This window comes from Euprymna scolopes, chromosome 40, assembly GCF_053919585.1.
Source record: "Euprymna scolopes isolate OS-2025 chromosome 40, ASM5391958v1, whole genome shotgun sequence".
In the NCBI taxonomy this organism is placed as follows: Eukaryota; Metazoa; Mollusca; class Cephalopoda; order Sepiida; family Sepiolidae; genus Euprymna; species Euprymna scolopes.
Window position 1 is genome coordinate 44,986,872 of NC_136521.1, and position 22,262 is coordinate 45,009,133.

The window sequence follows — 22,262 nt, forward strand, 5'->3', positions numbered from 1 at the left end:
CTCTCATTTGGTCAGTCTTAAGTAATTTGTAATTGTGTTCTTTGAACAAGAACAAGTAACCCCTCACCTCCCCTATGAATTTAAAAATAAATTAAAGTGGGGGAGGTCAGTTTGAAATTTCATATAGATTCCTGAGTTTGACAAGACCCACTTGAGTTACAAGTTGGAAGTTACATCAGCTGAAACGTTGTGAGAACCTGAGAAAAGTAGTCTGAATAATCCAAATAATCATCTATAAAGTTTTGAAATAATTAAAAAAAAAAAAATGCAACGAAAGTAAACCAGTTTCACTATTTAATCTACTTATGCAAATCCTAAGTTACACAGAGTAATCTCCCTTGCCATTAACGCACTATTGTATTAGGTTCAAAAGAAAGTTCTTGCGAAATTTTTAATTTTGATTTCAAATGATGTACTTTAAAATCAGTTTACATTATAATACGTTTACTTTATATATCATTTTAAAGAGCGTTTTTTTCGCTCTATCTAATTGTTTAAATTACAATTGTTTTAAAACAATTACGTCTTTTTAGAATGTTCAATACAAGATGAAAATAAAGCAAATTCACACAATTTTCTTATTTCAATTCAAGCTAGGCCAAAAAGCTGTTGAAACAGCTCACGATATGAACAAAGCGTTTGGCCCAGGAAGCATTAATGAACACGCAATATAATGGTGATTTAAGAAATTTCATGGTAGCAATGAGAGTCTTGAAGTTGAGTATAGTGGTCAGCAGCGGATGTTGACAACAATCAGTTAAGAACCTTAGTCGAAGCCAATCTATGCACAACTGTTTAAGAACTTGCTTCTAAATTAGATGTAACATATATGACTACTTAATTGACGCAGCAGATTTCCAACTACTTGAGAAAGATTCAGAAGACAAAAAACGTGATAAATGGGTGCCTTACAAATTGAACAACAACCAAAAGAAACGTCGTTATGAAGTATCATCTTCCCTTCTTTTACGCAACAAGAACGACCTGTTTCTCGACCAGATTGTGACTTGCGATGAAAAGTGAGTTCTTTACGGCAACCAGCGACGCTCAACTCGGTGATTAAACGCCAATGAAGCTCCATAGCACTTCTGAAAGCCAGAGTTGCACCAAAAGATGGTGATGCTGAGTGTTTGGTGGTCTGCGACCGGTCTCATCCATTAGTTCTTTTGAATGCAGGCAAAACCATTAGTTAATAGAAAAGATTTGATTCTCCTCAATGACAATGTCCGATCGTACATTGCTAAACCAACCCTGCAGAAGTTGAACAAATTGGGCTACAAAACTCTGCATCATCCACCATACTCTTCAGTCCTTTCACCTACTGACTATCACTTTTTCAAGCATCTTGACAACTTTCTGTGTGAGAAATGCTTCAAAAACCTAAGCGATATCAAGAACGCCTTAAGCGATTTCTTTGCCATCAGAACACAAGATCTTTAGGTTACTGGCATAAATACACTTGCTTTGCGTTGGCAAAATTGTGTTAATTCTGATGGTGCTTATTTTGATCAATAAATTTATGTTTGAACCGAGATATGTTCATCTGAATTTAAAAAAGTTAAAAACCACAAGAACTTTTTTGTCAACCTGATAATAACACCTTTAAATAATTATTTATATGAAACGCATGCTAACATGTAAAACGGACAACGACGATACTATGAGAATATTAGAGCGTGTAACGTTGCAGGAAAAAAAACAAACAGAACAAATAAAAATCCGGGTCAGTATTTTTCTCTTTTTTTTTTTTTTTTTTTTTTTTTTAACAAAAGCATTTATTATCATTATTTTCAACACCACTTTAAAAAAGTTTAATGTTGGCACATGTTTATTTTACCTGGTTCATGTTTCTCCTTCCTCCAACCGCACGCTAGTCTCAGCCGGTCCAGTCTCTTCCTCAACGCCTCCATTTACTTCGATGCACACTTTGCTCCTGCCCCGAGCATGTGGCACATTTTTCTCTTTGTGTTTTTTTTTTCTTTTCCTTTCTCTTCCCACGCACACTTCCTAATTTGCATATGTGCGGTTTTTCAACTACTGCTGCTGCTGCTAATCTCTTCATAAGTCAGCTATCCTTTGCTGCTGCTATTTTCCCACGCATTCATGTGCACTATGTTACAAGTGCTCTTTACTTGATGCAGCCTCGTTTTCAAATATCTAATTACTGAAAGTGTAACGTACAGACTAATTAAGGAAGGCACAAGCAGAATATTTTAGCAATAAACTTGTTTTTAAATGTTATTTCTTTTTCTCTCCTAGGCTGCCATCGGATCTGTGGCTTTGTCAGCTGCACGGGATAAAAACAAACCAGTTATGGAAAAATACGGACAAATTGTAAGTCTTTAATGGGTTTTTTTTTCCATATCTGATGTCTCTAGTTTTCCTTTTTTTCATCTCTTGTTGAGCACATTTTCCAGTTTCTTTGGATTTTTACAATTTTTACAAATAATTCATTTATTATCATCTATATAGTAATAGGATAACATTAGTATTATAGTCTTGTTTAATATTATGTCTATTAGCATGATAACAAATTTTATTAGTATTATAATCTTGTTTAATATTATGTTTATTAGCATAATAAATTTTATTAATGTTATAGTCATGTTTAATATTATGTCTATTAGCATCATAACAAATGTTATTAGTATTATAGTCTTGTCTATTAGCATGATAACAAATTTTATTAGTGTTATAGTCTTGTTTAATATTATGTCTATTAGCATGATAACAAATTTTATTAGTATTATAGTCTTGTTTAATATTATGTCTATTAGCATGATAACAAATTTTATTAGTGTTATAGTCTTGTTTAATATTATGTCTGTTAGCATGATAACAAATTTTATTAGTGTTATAGTCTTGTTTAATATTATGTCTATTAGCATAACAAATTTTATTAGTGTTATAGTCTTGTTTAATATGTCTATTAACATGATAACAAATTTTATTAATGTTTTTAATATTATGTCTATTAGCAGACCAAATTTTATTAGTATTATAGTCTTGTTTAATATTATGTCTGTTAGCATGATAACAAATTTTATTAATGTTTTTAATATTATGTCTATTAGTATAAAAAATTTTATTAGTGTTATAGTCTTGTTTAATATTATTTCTGTTAGCATGATAACAAATTTTATCAGTATTATAGTCTTGTTTAATATTATCTATATATTAATAGGATAGCGTGTGTGTTATTTATTTTGTGTGCTACGCTATGGTTTAATTGTTGCTACTAGGCCGGGGTTTGGGCCGAGATCACAGTGTAGTATCTGTTCTTCAGATGCTGCACTTCAATTTCTTGTTCTCTCTCAGTGGAGGAGAAGTCCTTCACGACTGAGATAATTTAAAATTTTTGTTCCTTTTCTCCACGTTAAAAAACGACCCTGGTGTCTAACTCTGTCCTGTGGAGAGGCATTGTAAATAGGAACTGTGGTTTAATTGTTATATACTTCCATTTCTTGTCATAAATAATTTTACCAAGAATTTTTTTGATTTCAGTTTCGATTATAGCTGATGGCACTTCAGTAATCTATTTTTTTTATATAATTTTATCAAGAATTCTTCATAAGTTTTGGTTTCAGTTTCAATTATAGCTGAAGAAACTCAAGTTATATATATATATATATATATATATATATATATATAAACTTTTTTCATAAGTTTAGGTTTCGGTTTTGATTCAAGCTGATGCACCAAAGTCATATGGATATCTTTTTATTTTATTTTTGAAATCGCAACTTTATAATATATAAAAATCAACAGAACGTTAACTCTATAATAATATATACGAAATCTGCAAGAATCAAAATACCATATTTAAGCATGCTTTGCCGGGCGTCCCTGCTGGCTTAGATAAATACTTTTGCAGTTTTAACAAAAAAAGCTACAATAATATCAGAGCGTCTCCATTTACACTGAACATCTACAGAATGCCAACATCAATATATTACATATGAAGGAGTTCCCTGTGGAATTTCCACAGGTCCCGCTAATGAAGAATATTATTTTGTTTATCTCCTCTTCAAGAGGTTAGACACAAGGTCCAGTGTTGGTTCTCAGTCCATGTTATTATCCACTTAGCCACCATCATCCTCATCATGATGGAAGAAACAAAAATGATGAACAGAATAAACAAAATTCTGAGAATGGTTTATGACAAATATTTGTTGGCATTTGATTTAAAGACTGCAAGAGTAACAGAATGCAAATGCCAAGTCGTGTGCAAAGTAAAAGACTATAAAAAAAAAAGCACAATTGTTTTATATTTCATCAAATAAACAGCGCAACAATTTAAGGTAAATTTGAAACAGGTGCTCGAATACTGTGTCCTCTTCTCTGTAAATTTTCACCACTTTTTCCCTAACATAACATCGTTTTATTTTTTGCCAAATAGATTGAGTTGAATGTGTTCCATATATTAGAATTTCTTAATAATTTTTAAAGTTGTACATCTATATAATAAAAGGTGTGACTTTTTAAATTTCTTTCTTTCTTTTTTTTTTTTTTTTTTTTTTTTAGTTTATTATAATTTTTAACAAATTTTATTCAATTAACATGATTTAAAAAAATAAATAAATAAAAATAACACTTTGAAAAAATAAATAAAACAAATCAAAACGATCTTCAGCATTAAATGACCCAACAAAAGTTGAATAAACCAACCAACCTGACCCACACCTCTCCTGAATCGGCACTGCTGGAGTCCAGTGGCAAGAAGTCCAGGACAACTGGAAACAAGATAAATGGGGAACACATACAACACCTAGAACTGGAATTGCCAAATGGTCACCCATTTTAGTACTGTCCTAGCTCAACGATGCTTAACTTCAGTGATCTAACAAGAACCGGTGTGTCAATGTGATTATGCCGTATATATTTTAGTGAAGTGATAAATGCTGCAACAATGCAACAATTTAAAGGTGCTCGACTTTTTTTTTTTTTAATTACATTTTTACCCCAAACAAGGCACATTGCGACTTTGGTGTAGGGGGCTACGATCAGGGGCAACAACTACTGGGCTACTATGTAGGGATTTGGGCAGCAAGATGTCGGTTCACGTTGCACTTGAACTTCTGCACGTCAGTACAGTTGGGGAAGCAGGGACCTGGAATGGAATTCCAAAGTCTAGCGGTTCTGGGGAAGAAACTACTGGAGTAGAAATATCTTTTACATCTAGGGATCTCTACAGTGTGGGGGTGTGATTTAGCAGCCTGTCGGGTTTGTCGAGGGTGTTCACGTCGTGGGGGCACAAGTGCTTGCAGTTCATCAGAGCATTCACCATTTAAAATACTTGTAGAACAAGCAGAGGGATGCAACGTTTCGTCGATGGGACAGAGGCTGAAGCTTAGATGCCAGTTCAGGGCTTATCAGATTTGCGACTCTCTTTTGAACCTTATCAAGGAGCGAGAGACTAGTAGCAGATGCACAAGCCCAAATATGACAGCAATACTCCATACATGGGCGAATGGTGGTCTTGTAGAGGTACAGGATACTTTCGGGTGTTAGTAGTTTTCTAGCACGGTAGAGAGAGCCCACCTTCCTTGCAGCGGCCCTGGCAATGCCTTCAATGTAATTGTTCCAACTCATGTTTCCTGTGAACGTTAGGCCAAGGAGTTTGAAAGATGTACTCTCAGATAGTCGTTGGCTATTGCTATAGGTGGTAGAGAAGGTTTCTTGTAATTATTGAATGAAACCAGTTTAGTCTTGGCGGCATTGAACGTGACCATCCATTTTTGTCCCCATTCTACTACAGATTGGAGGTCATCCTCTAGTGTTTCTGCCATTTCTTTAGATATGTGTTCCTACCGGGTCCTCTTCTTAGTAAATTTTTACTACTCTTTCACTAACATAACATCGTTCTATTTTTTGCCAAATAGATTGAATTGAAGGTTTCTACATATTAGAATTCCTTCATAATTTTGGGGTTGTACATTTATATAATAAAAGGCTAGACAAGATATGTCTGTAGGAATTCACCTTAAAATGTGACTTTCTGAATTATTTTTCTTTTTTACGTTTATTATATATTTTAAAAATTTTATTCAATTGACATGATTTAAAAAAAAAATAAAAATAAAGTCAGAAGACAGAACCTGGACGAGAAGGCTCGTATAACAAAGTTAGTCTTAACTGAGACCCTGAATGTGATAGATGAGAAATTTAACTCGGATATTGTATTAGGTTGGTTCAAAAATAATTTTGTTTATATATATATATATATATATATATATATATATGATCAAACTTTAGTCATTCAATAAATTTAAAAATTTATGATGTGAAATGTTTGAGTTTCAGATCAAAAGATTTTTATTATTCTATGTAAGACAAAGAATACATTAGAAATATTTTAATTCCTTATCCTATAGGATTTCGATGTCTAGCATCTCTTCAGAGGAGAAAATATTAGCAAATAGTTATAATGGTTTACACCTTATTTGCTAAAGTTAGTGAGACATGGAAAATCACAATTAAAAATTGATTGAGTGATTAAAAATAATAGAGTAAGGGAAGTTAAAGAAAAGGATATAAAAGTTAACATCCAAATTGCATGGTAAAATCCGAAGTGAATGTCTTTGTGGTAAAATGATCCAAGCTGTATTTTGAGTAATTTTTAAATTCATTGAATGACTAAAATTTGATTTATTTGCTCTATCTTGTATATCGAACAATTCTTATTTAGGTGGGATAATACTTATAGAATATTACTGCCAGTAATATCTTGTAAATCTTATAATCACAGGTTTCCATACCAGCTGATTTGTTCGATAATTTTATTCTGAAGTGTGTATATATATATATATATATATATATATATAGTTGAACGTCAAAAACCAACATTTTTGCACCAACCTAATAATGAGACGCATTGATTTGCATATCAATGAGGCTTCTGCCCCCAAGAAGACAATATAAAAAGACTTAAAGTTAAGAGGGCAGTGCAGTCACGTTTTTGAAAATGAATTGAACAGGTCGGTGTGTGGAATATCATACGAACGCTAACAAGAATTCTTTTTTTTTTTTTTAAATTACAAGCTATTTCAGCATGAAATATAAAGTCGATGTGACGGATACAAAACTGGGATTTATGAAAATTGAAAGCATCGAAATAGGGAAAGATTAAATGATTTGCATCGAATTTTGAAAATTGAAACCGTCGAGAAATGGAAGTATTAAGCGATTTACGCTGAACTTTGAAAGTTGAAAGCGTTGAGAAATAAAGATTAAAATAATTCATGTCAAACTTTGAAAATTCACCGCAACAAGGTGGTAATCCGAGAAGGAGAGATACGTTAATATTTATATGCATATCTTTACTCTTATCTCAGCACATTTTAAATGTACTCAAGAAATGAAAGATTGAAATGTGGTTAGAGTCAGACATTTTTTTTATCGTCATCATATAATGGAGAACTACGATTCGACTGACTTTTTTTTTTTTTTTTTTTTTTTTGTCTGTTTGAGAAGCTAGTAATGTCTAGCAGTGTTTGAAGTTGATGTGATTGCTGATCTTGGCACGGGGCTATGAGATGATCTTTAAGGATCAGGAGTGAATCTAGTTTGATATGCATTCATTGATGTGTATATTAATGAGTCTTTGCCCTCAAAAAGACGCTATAAAAAATTTTAAAGTCAAAAAGGGCAGGGCAGTTGAGTTCTTGGAACCGAATTGAACAGGTCGGAGTGTAGAATGTTGTATGAACACTGACAAGAATCCTTTTTTTTTTTTTTTTTTTTTTTTTTTTTTTTTTTAATTATAAATATAGACATTAGCAACAAAGCCTCAATGGCACACACATGATACTATCGACATTTGGAAGTGGGAGAGGAAGGAGAAAAAAGGTATAAGCAAAAAATGGAAGAAAATAAGTTTATCAGGTGAACAAAGGTATAGGAAATAGGGTTGGTGGAAAGACAATGGATAGGAAGTTGTTTATCAAGTGCAAACTAGAAAATTATATTATTATATATACATTCAACAATACAACATCAGATTGGAGGCAAAGATGAGACGAATTGATGAATAGTGACAAACATAACTTTGACAGAAAACTAAGATGTGGATGTTAGCGTTTAGAGGGTTGATAGTGTCACACACACACACTCAAAGTGCAACTAATATTTACAGAAAGTGTCGGAGTCTGTTTTCTTTTGAATTGTTTTATTCTTTTGTATACTTGTGAGCCTGTGCGCGCCCACTCAGCAGTCACCAATGTGAGAGACAATGACATGGCAAGAAGAGAAGACAAAGAAGATCATAGAAACAGCTTTGGGGTTGATGGTGATGTTACCAAACGGGGGACTACATGGTATCACACACATACACACACACCTATGTCCAACAAATCTTTTGTATAGAATGCCTCGGTTTGTATTTGTTGTTTAATCCGTACAAATTGAAAACCTTCTTCATACTCGGCAACCACCAATATTATAATTGACGCAGCCTGAATAGGAAAATAAAGAATTTTTTTGACAAGGGAGTCACCTCTTATCGAGGCTTGGAGGCCACCCGAGAATAATGGTTAATAAGTGTGCGGTAGTGAATGTGACAATATCATAGTAATCGTAAGTAGTGGAAATTTGATTAGTTAAGAGGATGATTCATCAAGAATTAGTTTACATTAGACTTGAAGACGACCATATTGTAGTCAGCTGGAAAGCAGGCGAACAGAACAGTTTGTGTAGTTCTAAGAAAGATTTGTTCATGGAATCCACATTAAGGTTTAGATAAAGAGTGGGGAAAATTATTGATAGTGGTTTCAGCTAGATGAGTGTTTTTTGTGAAAGTTTGGGAGGGGGTAGATTGGAGCTCAGACATGCACTTGCCATGAAAATAACGATCGAGCAAGAGTTAGGCTAGCAATGTCTGTTCTGTGGGAAAGAGGTTGCAGGGAAGAGAAAAGGGCAACCTCTACTAGGCTACGAAGTCGGGTTTTGAACTCTGTCAAGACATGGTGGATGTTCAGGGGTTGCTGGCATAGTTATACAATACATGTACATATATTTTATGTTTTTTAATTTTGGAAATGGTTATTAGTTATTTGGATTCTTTGGACTATTCTCATCTTGAGTGGGTTTTTTTTTTTTTTTTTTTTTTTTTTTTTTCCACAGCATTTCTGTTTATTGTGTCGAATTCAGGAATCTGCTTGGAATTTTAAACGAAAACTTTTATTTAATCTGCAAGGGCAGCATGCTCTTATCCCTTACATATTCCTAAATTCGACAATAAGATTCTTGAGTTCAACAGAAAGATTCTCGAGTTTGACAAGATACTCCCGGAGAAGATTAGTGATTAGATCAGCCAAAATGTTGTAAAAAAAAAAAAAAAAAAAAAAAAAAAACACCCAAGATAAAAGCAGTACTCTGAAGAATCCAAATGATATGAATAATCAATAATATCATTTGTTTTAAATTTTGAATTTCTTTTAATTATTTCTTTCAGATTCTTGAAGTTGCAGTGTTGGTTATTTTGATAACAGCACCAATAGGCGCAGCCCTCGTGATGCTTACAGGTCCCAAATTATTAAACAGAACTGATCCCAACTCTCCCACCCACGAGAAAATATCCCAGTGCGAACCTCCAGCAGAAGAAATTGAAACAGCAACAGAATCTATAAACACATCTATGTGATCGTTAAAAAACAAAACAAAACAATTTCCTGTAAATTGAACTTAAATATTTTGTATAACTTTGCAATGAAACCATGAAAAGAAAAGCGCATAAAAATAGGTCCATTTTTGATGTGAGTACTCCAATAATTTATGTAAACTCCTCCGATTTCTGGATAAGGAGTTTTTATTTCGTTTAAATGTTATAGCATAGTAGACAAGTTTTTTTGGCTAGGAGGAAAGTGCAGTATCTGTTCTGATATTACACTTTATCTATTCAGTCCTCGTTAAAATGGAGGAGATATCGTAGACTGGGGCAGTTGTTGAAACACTGAATGAGAGTTTTCGGCTTTGATACACAGATTATCATCAACCAGTACACCCAGCAGTGTGTTGGGCAACAACAAATTCCCTCCACTTCTGCCTATCCTGAGCCAGCCTAGCCAGTGAACCCCAAGAATGCTGCATAGCTTTCCTCTTCCTTTCCACCGTTCAGTTTTGGCCATCAGCATTCATACGAGTTTCACTTGACTTAGAAGCCCCCCTCCCTGCATGCGCACACACACGCGCGCGCTGAAGTAGGGCTTCTCTTTGTTGCCGTTTCCATAACATACTTGTTCTACAAGAAAGGGTCGTTAGCCCTATACTCAACCCACAACTTGGAGGACCAGGGATCACTCTTTGTCTGGTTTCTATCCGTCGATCTTTCTGGCAAATGTGGCCCTGCCAGGAGCTTTCGCTTCCGCCAGCATAGTTCTAGGGATCATTGAAAATCTCTAGCTCCTTCATCATGACAAAAAGGAGGGATACACAGATAACTAGATTCCCAGATACGATTTATCTGTCCGTTAATATTTATATGCAAATCCTTTACCCTCATCTCAGTACATTTTAAATTACATGAGAAATCAATCCTTATGTGGAAATAAAATAAGAAAAACCAAGGAAATTAATAATAGTTAGAAATTTTCCCCTTATATATATATATATATATCTCGTTACTTCCATTGCAAGTGCTCGTCTGAGCTCCAATCTCTGGTACCCCCTCGCCAATCTTTCATGATAAACACCCATCTAGCTGAAACCACTGTCAAAAATTTTTTCCCACTCTTTATCTGTGCCAAAACCAAAACGTAGATTCCATGAACAAAGCCTCTTTCTTAAAAGTGCACGGCTGTGGAACTCTCCTCCGTTTACTTGTTTACCTGACTACAACTTTAATGCCTTCAAGTCCAACAAAGACAAATTCCTGATGAACCACCCCCTTAAGTAAGACAGTTTATCAAATCTCCAATACTAACGATTACTATGATACTATCTCATTGATTATTGTACACGCAATAACCCTTATCCCCGAGTGGCTTCCGGGCCTTGATAAGTGGTGACTTCCATGTAAAAAAAATTGTTTTTTAAATATATATTACTATTTCATTTAATCACATAAATTAATATAAAAAAATATCTGGTAGCACCAGTTGAACAATGAACACATACGAGAATAACAAAGCTGACACCATTAAACAAGTAAAATAAATTTTATTAATTAAAATTAATAAGAGAAAATATTTGGCAGACTGTGTCCAAATGCGTCCATTTGAGCATTTACTGAAAAAAAATTGTTATGCAACTCTTATTCCATTAGGTTCAACAAATTGAGATTAAAAAAAAAAAAGCTTCTTTCTTAGAACTGCACGCCAATGGAACTCTCTGCCGCTTGCCTGTTTCCCACCTGACTACAATTTGGACATCTTCAAGTCCAACATAAACAAACTCCTGACAAACCGCCCCCTTAAGTAAGACACTCTATCAAAACCCCCAATACTAATGATTACTATAATACTATCTCATTGATTACTGTACACGCAATAACCCTTATCCCTGAGTGGCCTTCGGGCCTTAATAAGTGGTGACCCCCATGTAAAAAAAAAAAAAAAAGAAAGTTCCCTGGCAAACACTGAGACATAAGGGGTGGGATATCTTATTAAGAAATATTGAACAATGATGGTTTGGTTTGGTTGCTTCATTTTACGGCATATCAACCCTTTTCAGGTTATTTAATGTCAAAGCCAGAAATTTGGGAAAATTTTATATTTGAAGTTGTTTATTTCTTCAGATATTTATTCATTGTGTTTGGTTTGGTTGTTTTGGAAAGGGAAAAGATGGGCTTTTGTTTTTGATTTTGCAAAACATAAGCTTTTCAAAAAAGAATAGAAAAACAAAAAACATCAATTTAGGCGCATTTTAGGTCAGGACACCAATATCTTCAGACAGCCTAATCTGATAGCACCAGGACTAATTTAAAAAATCAATTTCTAAAAGTTGTCCAATACATGCCAACATGTTAAGAAAAAACTGAATATGAGGATTATTGCTTGTTATTGAAATGCGGAGATTTTGATGATTATTGGAGTACCCATGTCAAAAATTAGACAGTTTAAAAAATGGTATGGAACTTTTATGGTGTCATGGTATGATTGTTTAAAAAAAAAAAAAAAAATGCTTATACAAGCTTCGGGTGGTAACTCTGGTTTAAAGGAAGTAACTCCACTTTACCTGACCGTCCAATGTTTAGATTCTCCAATTAAGGCGATATATGTTTATTATTTTTATGTCTTGACAAGTTTTCTGAATCTCCTCTCCACAATGAACTATGCTTCATTTTTTTTTTTTTTTTTTTTTTTTTTTTGAACTCTCCCCCTTAAATTGTTAGTTTCCACTAATCTTAGAATGATTAATCAGAATCGGAAAAATCAGAAATTTCTGGAGTCTCCAAATCAGAAAAAAAAAAAATTGTCTATTTTTCCGATGTCAAAAACGATTCTTTTATTTTTTTATTTTTTTTTCTAAACTTAATTTCTAAATCATTAGTACTAGCATTTCTTAATACTGAATTTTTATTGATTTTAAACTTCCAGTGAAACTAAAATCTATAGTTTTATTTTTATGTTTGCGAAAAGATATGTATATATTACATGAGGTTTTATGGTAATCGGGGGGGGGGGGGCTATACTATAGTTCAATGTATATATATATATATATATATATATATATATATATAGATAAAAAAAATAGGAAGTTCTGAACAAGCACACACACACACACACACACATATATATATATATATATATAAATGTAATTAGGCAGTAATCATTCTTTAAAGCATATTAAATTAAATACAATTACCATTCTGTCTCCATTTCAAAAATTTCGACAAATTTTATGCAGGTCAGATGAGTAAAGTAAGTACACATTTTCCAAAAGTTATCACAAATTTAATTACAAATTTCAATAAATTTTAATTATTTCTTTATTTTAATCATAATTTGAACCGCCCCCTTAAGTAAACACTACATCAAATCTCCACACTAACGTAATGTATTTGCAATAACCCTTATCCCTGAGTGGCTTCCGGGCCTTGATAAGTGGTGACCACTGTGTAAAAAAAAAAAAAAAAAAAAAAAAAAGGAATCTTCTGTAATTATATCGGTGTTAGATGAATTTTGATCCAGAAAACAGCAGCTCTAAATTTTACCTCGTTTGTCAGAAACACTGCTCATGGAATGTGAGGTCTAAAGGACAAAATAAGGGATGCGAAAGTAAACTAAATATCCACATTCTACTCTCTTCATATGAAGAATATCAGCATCTTTTATTGCATGTCAGAGATTGAAGGTAGCCATTTTGGTATAGCGTCTATATTAATCTGACCCATCTTGCTTTAGATGAACGGTTCCCAACCTGGAGTGCGAGACAGTATTACAGGGAGTGCAAGAATAGTTTAAGGAAAATTATAGGGCATTGGTTATAATGCTGCTCTTTTGATTTTTTTTTTTTTTTTTTTTTTTCAATGTACTTTTTACGTTTATGAATGTCAGAGGTTGTTACATCAAACGAAACGTGAAAATGACACTCAGGATGAGAACAGTAGTCCGATGAATCCAAATAGTATGTAATAGCTTCTTGCTTTCATTTTGGGTTTAAGCCTTGTTATTAAGAGGCCATCAAATACATGGCTGAATGGATTTAATCGAACTATGTGTTTAATAATTTAATCTATGTGTTTAATAATTTAATCTATGTGTTTAATAATTTAATCTATGTGTTTAATAATTTAATCTATGTGTTTAACCACAAGTTCAGAAAATCCTAAACTTTAGGACCCAAGTTTTAGCGGGTGCAATGTTGGTGGAAAATTTCTTGAAGGGTGCAGATGATAAAAAAAAAAATTGTTGGGAACTACTGCTTTAGATGAAGAAGAAGAAAAAGGGTCACCGTTCCATTTATTTATTTATGTTTTTTTTTTCATGGAAATTGCTCCAGACAAAGCATGAAGCAACTTGATGTAAGGAGCTTTAAAAAACAATGCTATTTCAAAGTTTTAAAAAAAAAAAAAAAAACTAGTCACCAATAAGTGTTAGATGGATAGATCCCAACCTAGAATAAGGCAATTCTTTCCCCGTTTGTAAGAAACATCGTTCATGGAATGTGAGGACTAAAGGATAAAATAAGGGAAGTGAGAGTTACGAGGCTGCTGAAAATAAAGCCAAGATCCAGTTTCTGCTCTCCTGACTAAATTGTTAATCGAAAATGTATCGCCATAGGTAACATACTTAAAAAGGGAAAATAGTAAGGGGGGCAAAATCTATGACACCATAGTGTCATTTTAATTCCAGTGTCTCCAGGTGCTTTAACACATATTTGGAAGAAACAAAAATTTACCTCAGCAACCTTGACATTCTCTAATATGTATATTTGGGAGGCATTGGGATTTGTTCCCTTTCTGTTGCAAAGGAAGCAGTGTTGTTTGGGTAGTGGGGCCCATCTCTTGAATCAGAGTCTAGAAATAGCAAAACTTTTTCGCATTTAAACGGAACAGACATTTTTTTATAAAACAAATCAATTCAAAGCAATAAATTTTAAAAGTTCAGTTTGCAGGTTCAATCCTTGATGATAACCAAAATAAAAAAATTTCTTCAAATATTTATGAAGACAAAACAAAGAAATGCTTCCAATTGACCAGCAGTTCATTTTTTTTGTTGTTTGTTTTATTTTGTTTTTGTTTTTTGTTTTTTCTTTCAAGTTTTATTCAAATTATTTTAATATTTTGGCTCAATTTTTTTTCTTTTTTTTTTTTGCTGTTTGAAAGTAGCTTTTTATTTTATATTTTTTATCATTAAATTATTTATGTATAAAATAAAACTATAAATAAGGAAAACATCCAATTTTGATATGTATTTATTTATATATATTTTGAATTGTCATACCAATGGCAAGGCGCTTCTACACTATCAGAACGAAATTTTGTAGTTGATAAATGGAGTTTTCAGATAAAAAAAAACAATGATTTCTACTGAATTTTTTTTGTCAATTCTAATAAATTACGTTAGCTTCCAAATTATGCAATCAAAATTACCTGAATATTACTGAATTATTTAAAAAAAGAACAAACTTTAATTGTGTTAGCAGATGAAAAATTGCCGCTATCTTGTTTTTATAAAATAAATCAAAACGGAAAATTACCTTGTTGAACTCTCCTGTGTCTTACATAAGCAAATACAATCGTTTTCTTCAAATTCTGTTTTCTTTAATATATAATTTTCTACTTTTTTTATTTTCTTAATTGTTTGATATAATCATCTGAAAAATACGAGGAATACGTAGATACCATTGTTTTCATGTGAAATTCAGTTTTACGATTTCCGAAATTCCGTTCTGATAGTGTAGAAGCACTAGTGGCAAATTTTTCAACATCTTGAAATTTGTAATATTTACTTTAAAATTTACCTTAAAAGTCCCCCAAAAAAAATACTCTGATTAATTTCATCATCAGGTCTGTATGTACAAAATAGTTAGAGAATTGTTTGGAGAATTACGTGGTAAGAAAACAATAATTCAAATGTAAATTGAATAAATATTAAAAAATTGTGACGGACCTGAAGAAACTTTCCCTCCCCCCATTTTTTTAAATTTGTCTTTTATTTCAATTTTTTCAGCAAATTATTATTGAATGTACACTAGTCTATCAGATTATCAAAAAAAAAAATTTTTTAAAGTCAATATTTAAATATTAGTAGGTGGGGTGCTCAGTTTCTAATGCAACGTTCTAGTAAATTGAGCACCCATTATATAACCACTTGATGTTTTTAAGCCAAATTTTGCGAATTTAACCTCTAAGTAGTTTAGCCTTTTTTTTTTTTTTTTTTTTTTTTTTTTTTTAATTTCACTTTTTAAAATAATCTGAAAAATAGACTAAATTGCTTAAAAGGTTAAATTCACGAAATTTGGCCTAAAAACGTTGAGTGGTTCTAAAATGGGTGATCGATTTACTAGAACGTTGCATTAGAAACTGAACACTCCTACAAATATTTAAATTTTTTTTTTTTTTTTTTTTAAATTTTTTTTTTATAATCTGGTAGACTAGTGTCCATTCCATAATAATTCACTGTAAAAATTGAAAACCAGATCAAAATTTAAAAAAAAATTAGAGAGGAGGCAGGGCAAGATTCTTTAAGTCCACCAAAGTTGCAATTTGGGACAAGGAAACCATTGGTATGACAACATCTGTAGTATAAATGCCTTATTTAATAGATGTAAAACTCTTACCCCGGTTATTGAGCACTTTGGTCAATTTTTATTCCATATCATATATATAAAATGTCCTAGCTGTATTTTACCGGTGTTGCCCAGGTGGAGGGCTCGGAAAAAAGTAATCTATATATAATAAAAGTAAACATATGCGTGTCTGGCTTGTACGAATGACTATGTATGCAAATTTATTTTTATGGCCAAATAAGGGGAGGCTTAATCCTAAAAATAACTGATAATAATAAAAATGAAAGAAAATAATAATTATTTAATGTGAAATAAATTTTTATGATCAAAGATTCGTTTTGTGTTTTTTTTTTTCCGTCCTGATCAAATTGTGAATCGATAGTCAGCAGACGAAACCACCTATCAGGTCAGTGCAAAAGTTTTTGCCGATTTAAAATTTAATCTTGAAAAAGAAATGTTTCTAAAACTCTTTATTCATAACAATAACAATCTTTCATCACTATCACTTGATCCCATCTGTTAACAAGATCATCAATGCTTCGCTTGTAAAATTCTTGAGGTTTCATATGAAATATGAATTCAACTCCTGTTCAAGCTCTGCTTATGATGCTAACTTAAAGCCATCTAAATGGTTTTATAATCCACAAAATTTTAATCTGAGGGACTTTGGTCGTTACTTGTACAGTTTAGTCAAGACATTAAAAAATGAAAATATCAAAAAAATTAATTTGTATGTATCCGTTATGGAATGAAGTTTTCCGAAAAAAATTTCACTTAATTTCATCAAGTAGTTTTTTTTTGTTTGTTTGTTTTTTTTTTTTACAGCGAAAAAACACGTTTTCATGAGAGCGCGTTGAAGGCAGCCATCTTGGATTTAAAAAAAATTTTGTTTGAATTTTAGAAATGCCAAAGGGAGATAACTCCAGTTAAAGCGCTGACACCCCTCCCCATCTTTGATACTAGCTTTTCTTCCTAAAAATCAAACATTTTGCTCGGTATCATAACAAATTGTTTTTCCACTGTTAAAAAAAAAACTACTTGATGAAATTAAGTGAAATTTTTTTTTCGGAGAACTTCGTTCCGTAACGGATACACACAATTTAAACTTTTTTTTCGATATTTTCATTTTTTTTAATGTCTTGACTAAACTGTACAAGTACCTTTGGGGCATATGCAGCTTAAAATGAGTGAAAATCCAAGGGAGATAAGTCAGGAAAATATACATGTTGGGCAATCAAATTCTATGAAAGCTTTGGTTGAGAAACGGGTCATTCTTGTTGCATAAAAGAAGGGAAAATGACACTTCATAATGGCGTTTTTTTTGGTTGTCGTTCAATTTGTGAGGCACCCATTTATCAAGTTTTTGTCTTTCCAATTTCTCTCAAGTGGTAGGAAATTGTCATATACATTTCGTCTAATTCAAAAGCAAGTTTTCAAACAGTTGTGCGTGGATTGGCTTCGACTAAGGTTTTTAATTGATCATTGTCAACATCCAATGGGCAACCACTATGCTCATCGTCTTCAAGACTCTCGTCTCTGCCATAAAATTTCTTAAACCACCATTGTGCTGTGCATTCAGTAGTGGTTTCTGGGTCAAACGTTGCGTTGATATCGCAAGCCGTTTCAGCAGCTTTCAAGTTTGAATTGAAATAAGAAAATTGTGCGATTTGCTTTTTTTCTCGATTGTCTTTCCAGAATGGAACTCTTCAAAAAGGAAGATAAAAAAAATGTGCTGAAAACCTAAAATGCTAATATTTTATTTTAAGTTAAGTTACAAAAAAAATTTGGTGCTTCTATAATAATGAAAAACAAAACATTGAATTTCAAGTAAAAAAAAAAAAATGGTACCTATGAAATTGTCATGGCGCAAATAGTAACATATCCAAAAATTACAAAAAACGAAAAGGTAGAAAAATAATTATTCATAAAAAAAGACATTTGTAAAATCTAGAGATACTCTACCGATTTGAATTGGAGAGTTAAGAGGGCAGGTAATAAAGGTTTCAATTTCTCACAAATTCAGTCAGTTATTTTATTTTTTTTTTTTTTTTTTATAAAAAAAATAAAAAATTCAAACAGGTATACAAAAAAGTTATTTTTAAAAAATTCACAAATTATGTACAGTAGAACCCCGGGATACAGCATTAAAAATTAGTCACAAAATACAGTACATTAGGTATCTCCAAACCGTTGTGTAAAACGTCATCATTGTACACATTAACAGCAACGTCATCAATTCCTGTGTTTACTATAGTCTAGGTCAATTTCTATGGAAGAGCATTGGCGCTACAATGAATAAATAAAATTTACAATAAAAAAAAATGGATAATAACAATATAAGACTTACCTTTTGTAAAGCAAATAGATTTTATTAATGAACTACACAGCCAAGAAAATTAATTTTAATAGCGTCTGTTGACACTTATGTATCTGAAGATAATGTTGCTTATAGGCCTCCATACGTTTTTGGAAAAAAGGCGCAAAAAATTAATTACCATCCTCTTCGTTTATTTACTTCTGTTACAACTTAAAAAAAAAAAAAACACCCCAAAAATGGCATCTGTCTTCGCAAAAAAAAAAAAAAAAAAAAATCTCATTCTGGTGGGGGAAAAAAGGGCTAGATTGGCCTAAAATGGAGGTATTCTGCTATGTACGGCAGTTACCTGCCCTTGGGGAATTCCTGGGTCTGCAATAACATTTCCAAAATCGCCACGTTGACGTAGCCGTGATAAATCATTGTTTTTCGCTGTAAAAAAAAACTACTTGATCAAATGAAGTGAAATTTTTTTTCGGAGAACTTCAGTCTATAACAGTTACGTACAATAAAATTTTTTTTTCAATATTTCCATTTCTTAATGTCGTCACTAAACTGCATAAGTACCAGACTATCATTACACACAAAAATATATAGATTTATTTTTGAGTAAAGTTCCCCGGGTTTTCCTTTCACTTCAGTAAATAATGGTCTTTTGTTATATATATATATGATGTTTATGTTTATATATATGTATAAGTGATAGTGTCTGTGTGTGTCTGTGTGTGTCTGTGCGTCTGTGTGCATTTCTCTACGCTAAAACTCTGTCAATTTTAAGCCTACAGATTCGAAATTTGATATACAGGGTACTGAGATTTGGGAAAATCAATGTGATAGGTTTTCGACAGAAATTTGGCGATTAAGTGCTCAATATTCAACAATTAGACCTTTGAGAACTCTACCAAACTTCTCCTACAATTTAAGGTCTGAACACGTGATATTTTATATATAGATTCCTTGGACATGGATCTAACTTATTAACTTTACTTGATCCCTGAACAATAAATGTTAAGAGGTCATAATAGGGGTCAAAGTTTTAAAAAATTGACCGTTTTTTTTCCTCAGCATACACTTCAAAACACCTGGGCAACGCCGGGCACCGATTGCTAGTCTATCTATCTATCTATCTATCTATCTTCTATATCTATATCTATCTATCTATATCTTCTATATATCTATAAAAACAGAGATGTGTGTGCCACAGACGATTTCTGATTGGTTAATCCAATAATCACATCTCCTAAAAAACTATGGTTCGTAGGCTCTTAATTTTACCATAAAATATTATGGCTTTATTTATTGTCCATCTTGGAAGGGTTTAATTTTTTTCTAACTTGTTTATTTACAAATTAAAAAAATACGAATCTTACACAATCTTACAATCCAACCTACGACATCCACGGCCGCCATTCTGCTAGCCGCAGACACGTAAACAACACGAAAACAATGTTTTGAAAATCTAGCAAAAATTAATTTTCCTGAAATTTTTCAATATTTAAAAATAAATTATGCCGTCTGATAAAATTTTTATACTTTTTTTTAAAGCTATAAAGATAAAATTTAAAAATATTTATTTTTATGTAACACGCGCGTTCGCTCGTGTTCTTTTCATTTCGGGTTTGTATTACTGTACACATAGATTCGAAAAAGTTGTCAAAAAACAAATATATAACAAATAAATGTTATCAAAGGCAAGATAAGTTACTTTTCTACCAAACTGGATATATTTTTCGTGTTTTTATTCAATGTAACACATTTATTCAGCTCGAAAAACGGGTTTGTATTACTGTACACATAGATTCGAAGAAGTTGATAAGATACGAAACAATACAGCATTAAAACACACGCACACACACTCACGTCCACTACCGTCCTTGGCTACGTCACGTTGTTATGGCAACACGATAAATACACAGTAAATTTGATTTTCTTCATTTCTACGCAAATATTACGCAAATATAAATCATATAGAATATCTGTATGAATATAATTACACGTAATAGTTAAATAAAGATGATCATCGTTAGAACCGAAAAAAAAAAACTAATAGGGAATTTGTATAAAGTTGTATTTTCTTTTTAAATAAATAGAAAAAAGGGGTGTTGATAAGACTATCCATACTTATACAGTTTAGTGACGACATTAAAAAATGGAAATATTGAAAAAAAATTTTAGGCCAAATTTCGCAATCTAGCCTTTTTTTTCTCGCCATATTGAGATGCGCAGTGCGCACAACATATCTGCAATTTTTTTACGTTTTTTTTCTTTTTTTTTTAAATCTGCAATTTTTTTGCGTTTTTTTTTTTTTTTAAATAAGAATACTATTGAATATGCAAAGAAATTGAAGAATGCAAAGAATTGAAGAATTTTTATACGAGAATATTTTCAAAAGATGCTCAGTTGGACACGCATGGATAACTTCGAAACTTCGTTTATTTACTTCTGTTACAAATTAAAAATAAAAAAAATAAAAAAAAAAAACCCCAAAAATGGCATCTGTCTTCGCAAAAAAAATTAAAAATCTCATTCTGGTCGGGAATAAAGGGCTAGATTGGCCTAAAATGGAGGTATTCTGCTATGTACGGCAGTTACCTGCCCTTGGGGAATTCCTGGGCCTGCAATAACATTTCCAAAATGGCCACGTTGACGTTGCCGTGATAAATCATTTTTTTCGATGTAAAAAAAAAAAAAATACTTGATCAAATGAAGTGAAATTTTTTTTCGGAGAACTTCAGTCTATAACAGTTACGTACAATAAAATTTTTTTTTCAATATTTCCATTTATTAATGTCGTCACTAAACTGTATAAGTACCAGACTATCAATACACACAAAAAAATATAGATTTATTTTTGGGTAAAGTTCCCCCGGGTTTTCCTTACACTTCAGTAAATAATGGTCTTTTGTTATATAATATGGCGTACTATTATCCTTATATATATATGATGTTTATGTTTATATATATATGTATAAGTGATAGTGTCTGTGTGTGTCTGTGCGTTTGTGTTCATTTCCCTACGCTAAAACTCTGTCAATTTTAAGCCTACAGATTCGAAATTTGATATACAGGGTACTGAGATTTGGGAACATCGATGTGATAGGTTTTCGACAGAAATTTGGCGATTAAGTGGTCAATGTTCAACAATTAGACCTTTGAGAACTCTACCAAACTCCTCCTAAAATTTAAGGTCTGAACACGTGATATTTTATATATAGATTCCTTGGACATGGATTTAACTTATTAACTTTACTTGATCCCTAAACAATAAATGTTAATAGGTCATAAAAGGGGTCAAAGTTTAAAAAAATTGACCGTTTTTTTTTTCCTCAGCATACACTTCAAAACACCTGGGCAACGCCGGGCACCGATTGCTAGTCTTCTATATCTATATCTATCTATATCTTCTATATATCTATAAAAACAGAGATGTGTGTGCCACAGACGATTTCTGATTGGTTAATCCAATAATCACATCTCCTAAAAAACTATGGTTCGTAGGCTCTTAATTTTACCATAAAATATTATGGCTTTATTTATTGTCCATCTTGGAAGGGTTTAATTTTTTTCTAACTTGCGATTTACAACTTAAAAAAATACGAAACTAACTTACAATCTAACAATCGAACCTCCGACACCACGGCCGCCATTATGAAACTAAACTAAAAAAAAAAAATACGCGCGTTCACTCGTTTTTTTGTGCATTTTTTTTGGGGGAGGGGGGCTAATTTAGCATAATAGTGTCCATTTAATAGTATTATCTTGAAAAAATAAAAAAATA

General features: G+C 32.1%; 1 protein-coding gene across 2 annotated transcripts in view; it reads left to right on the forward strand.

The window, feature by feature from the left end:
• Positions 1 to 14,835, forward strand: part of LOC145265516 (sodium/hydrogen exchanger 9B2-like) — a 72,004-nt gene extending 57,169 nt beyond the window's left edge. For both annotated transcript variants that reach the window (XM_080121428.1, XM_080121427.1), the window contains exons 10-11: positions 2,260 to 2,334; positions 9,452 to 14,835. In XM_080121428.1, coding sequence (XP_079977554.1) covers positions 2,260 to 2,334; positions 9,452 to 9,640 — 264 coding nt within the window. In that variant the 3' untranslated portion in view covers positions 9,641 to 14,835. The remainder of the gene's footprint in view (positions 1 to 2,259; positions 2,335 to 9,451) is intronic.
• Positions 14,836 to 22,262: the final 7,427 nt, after the last annotated feature.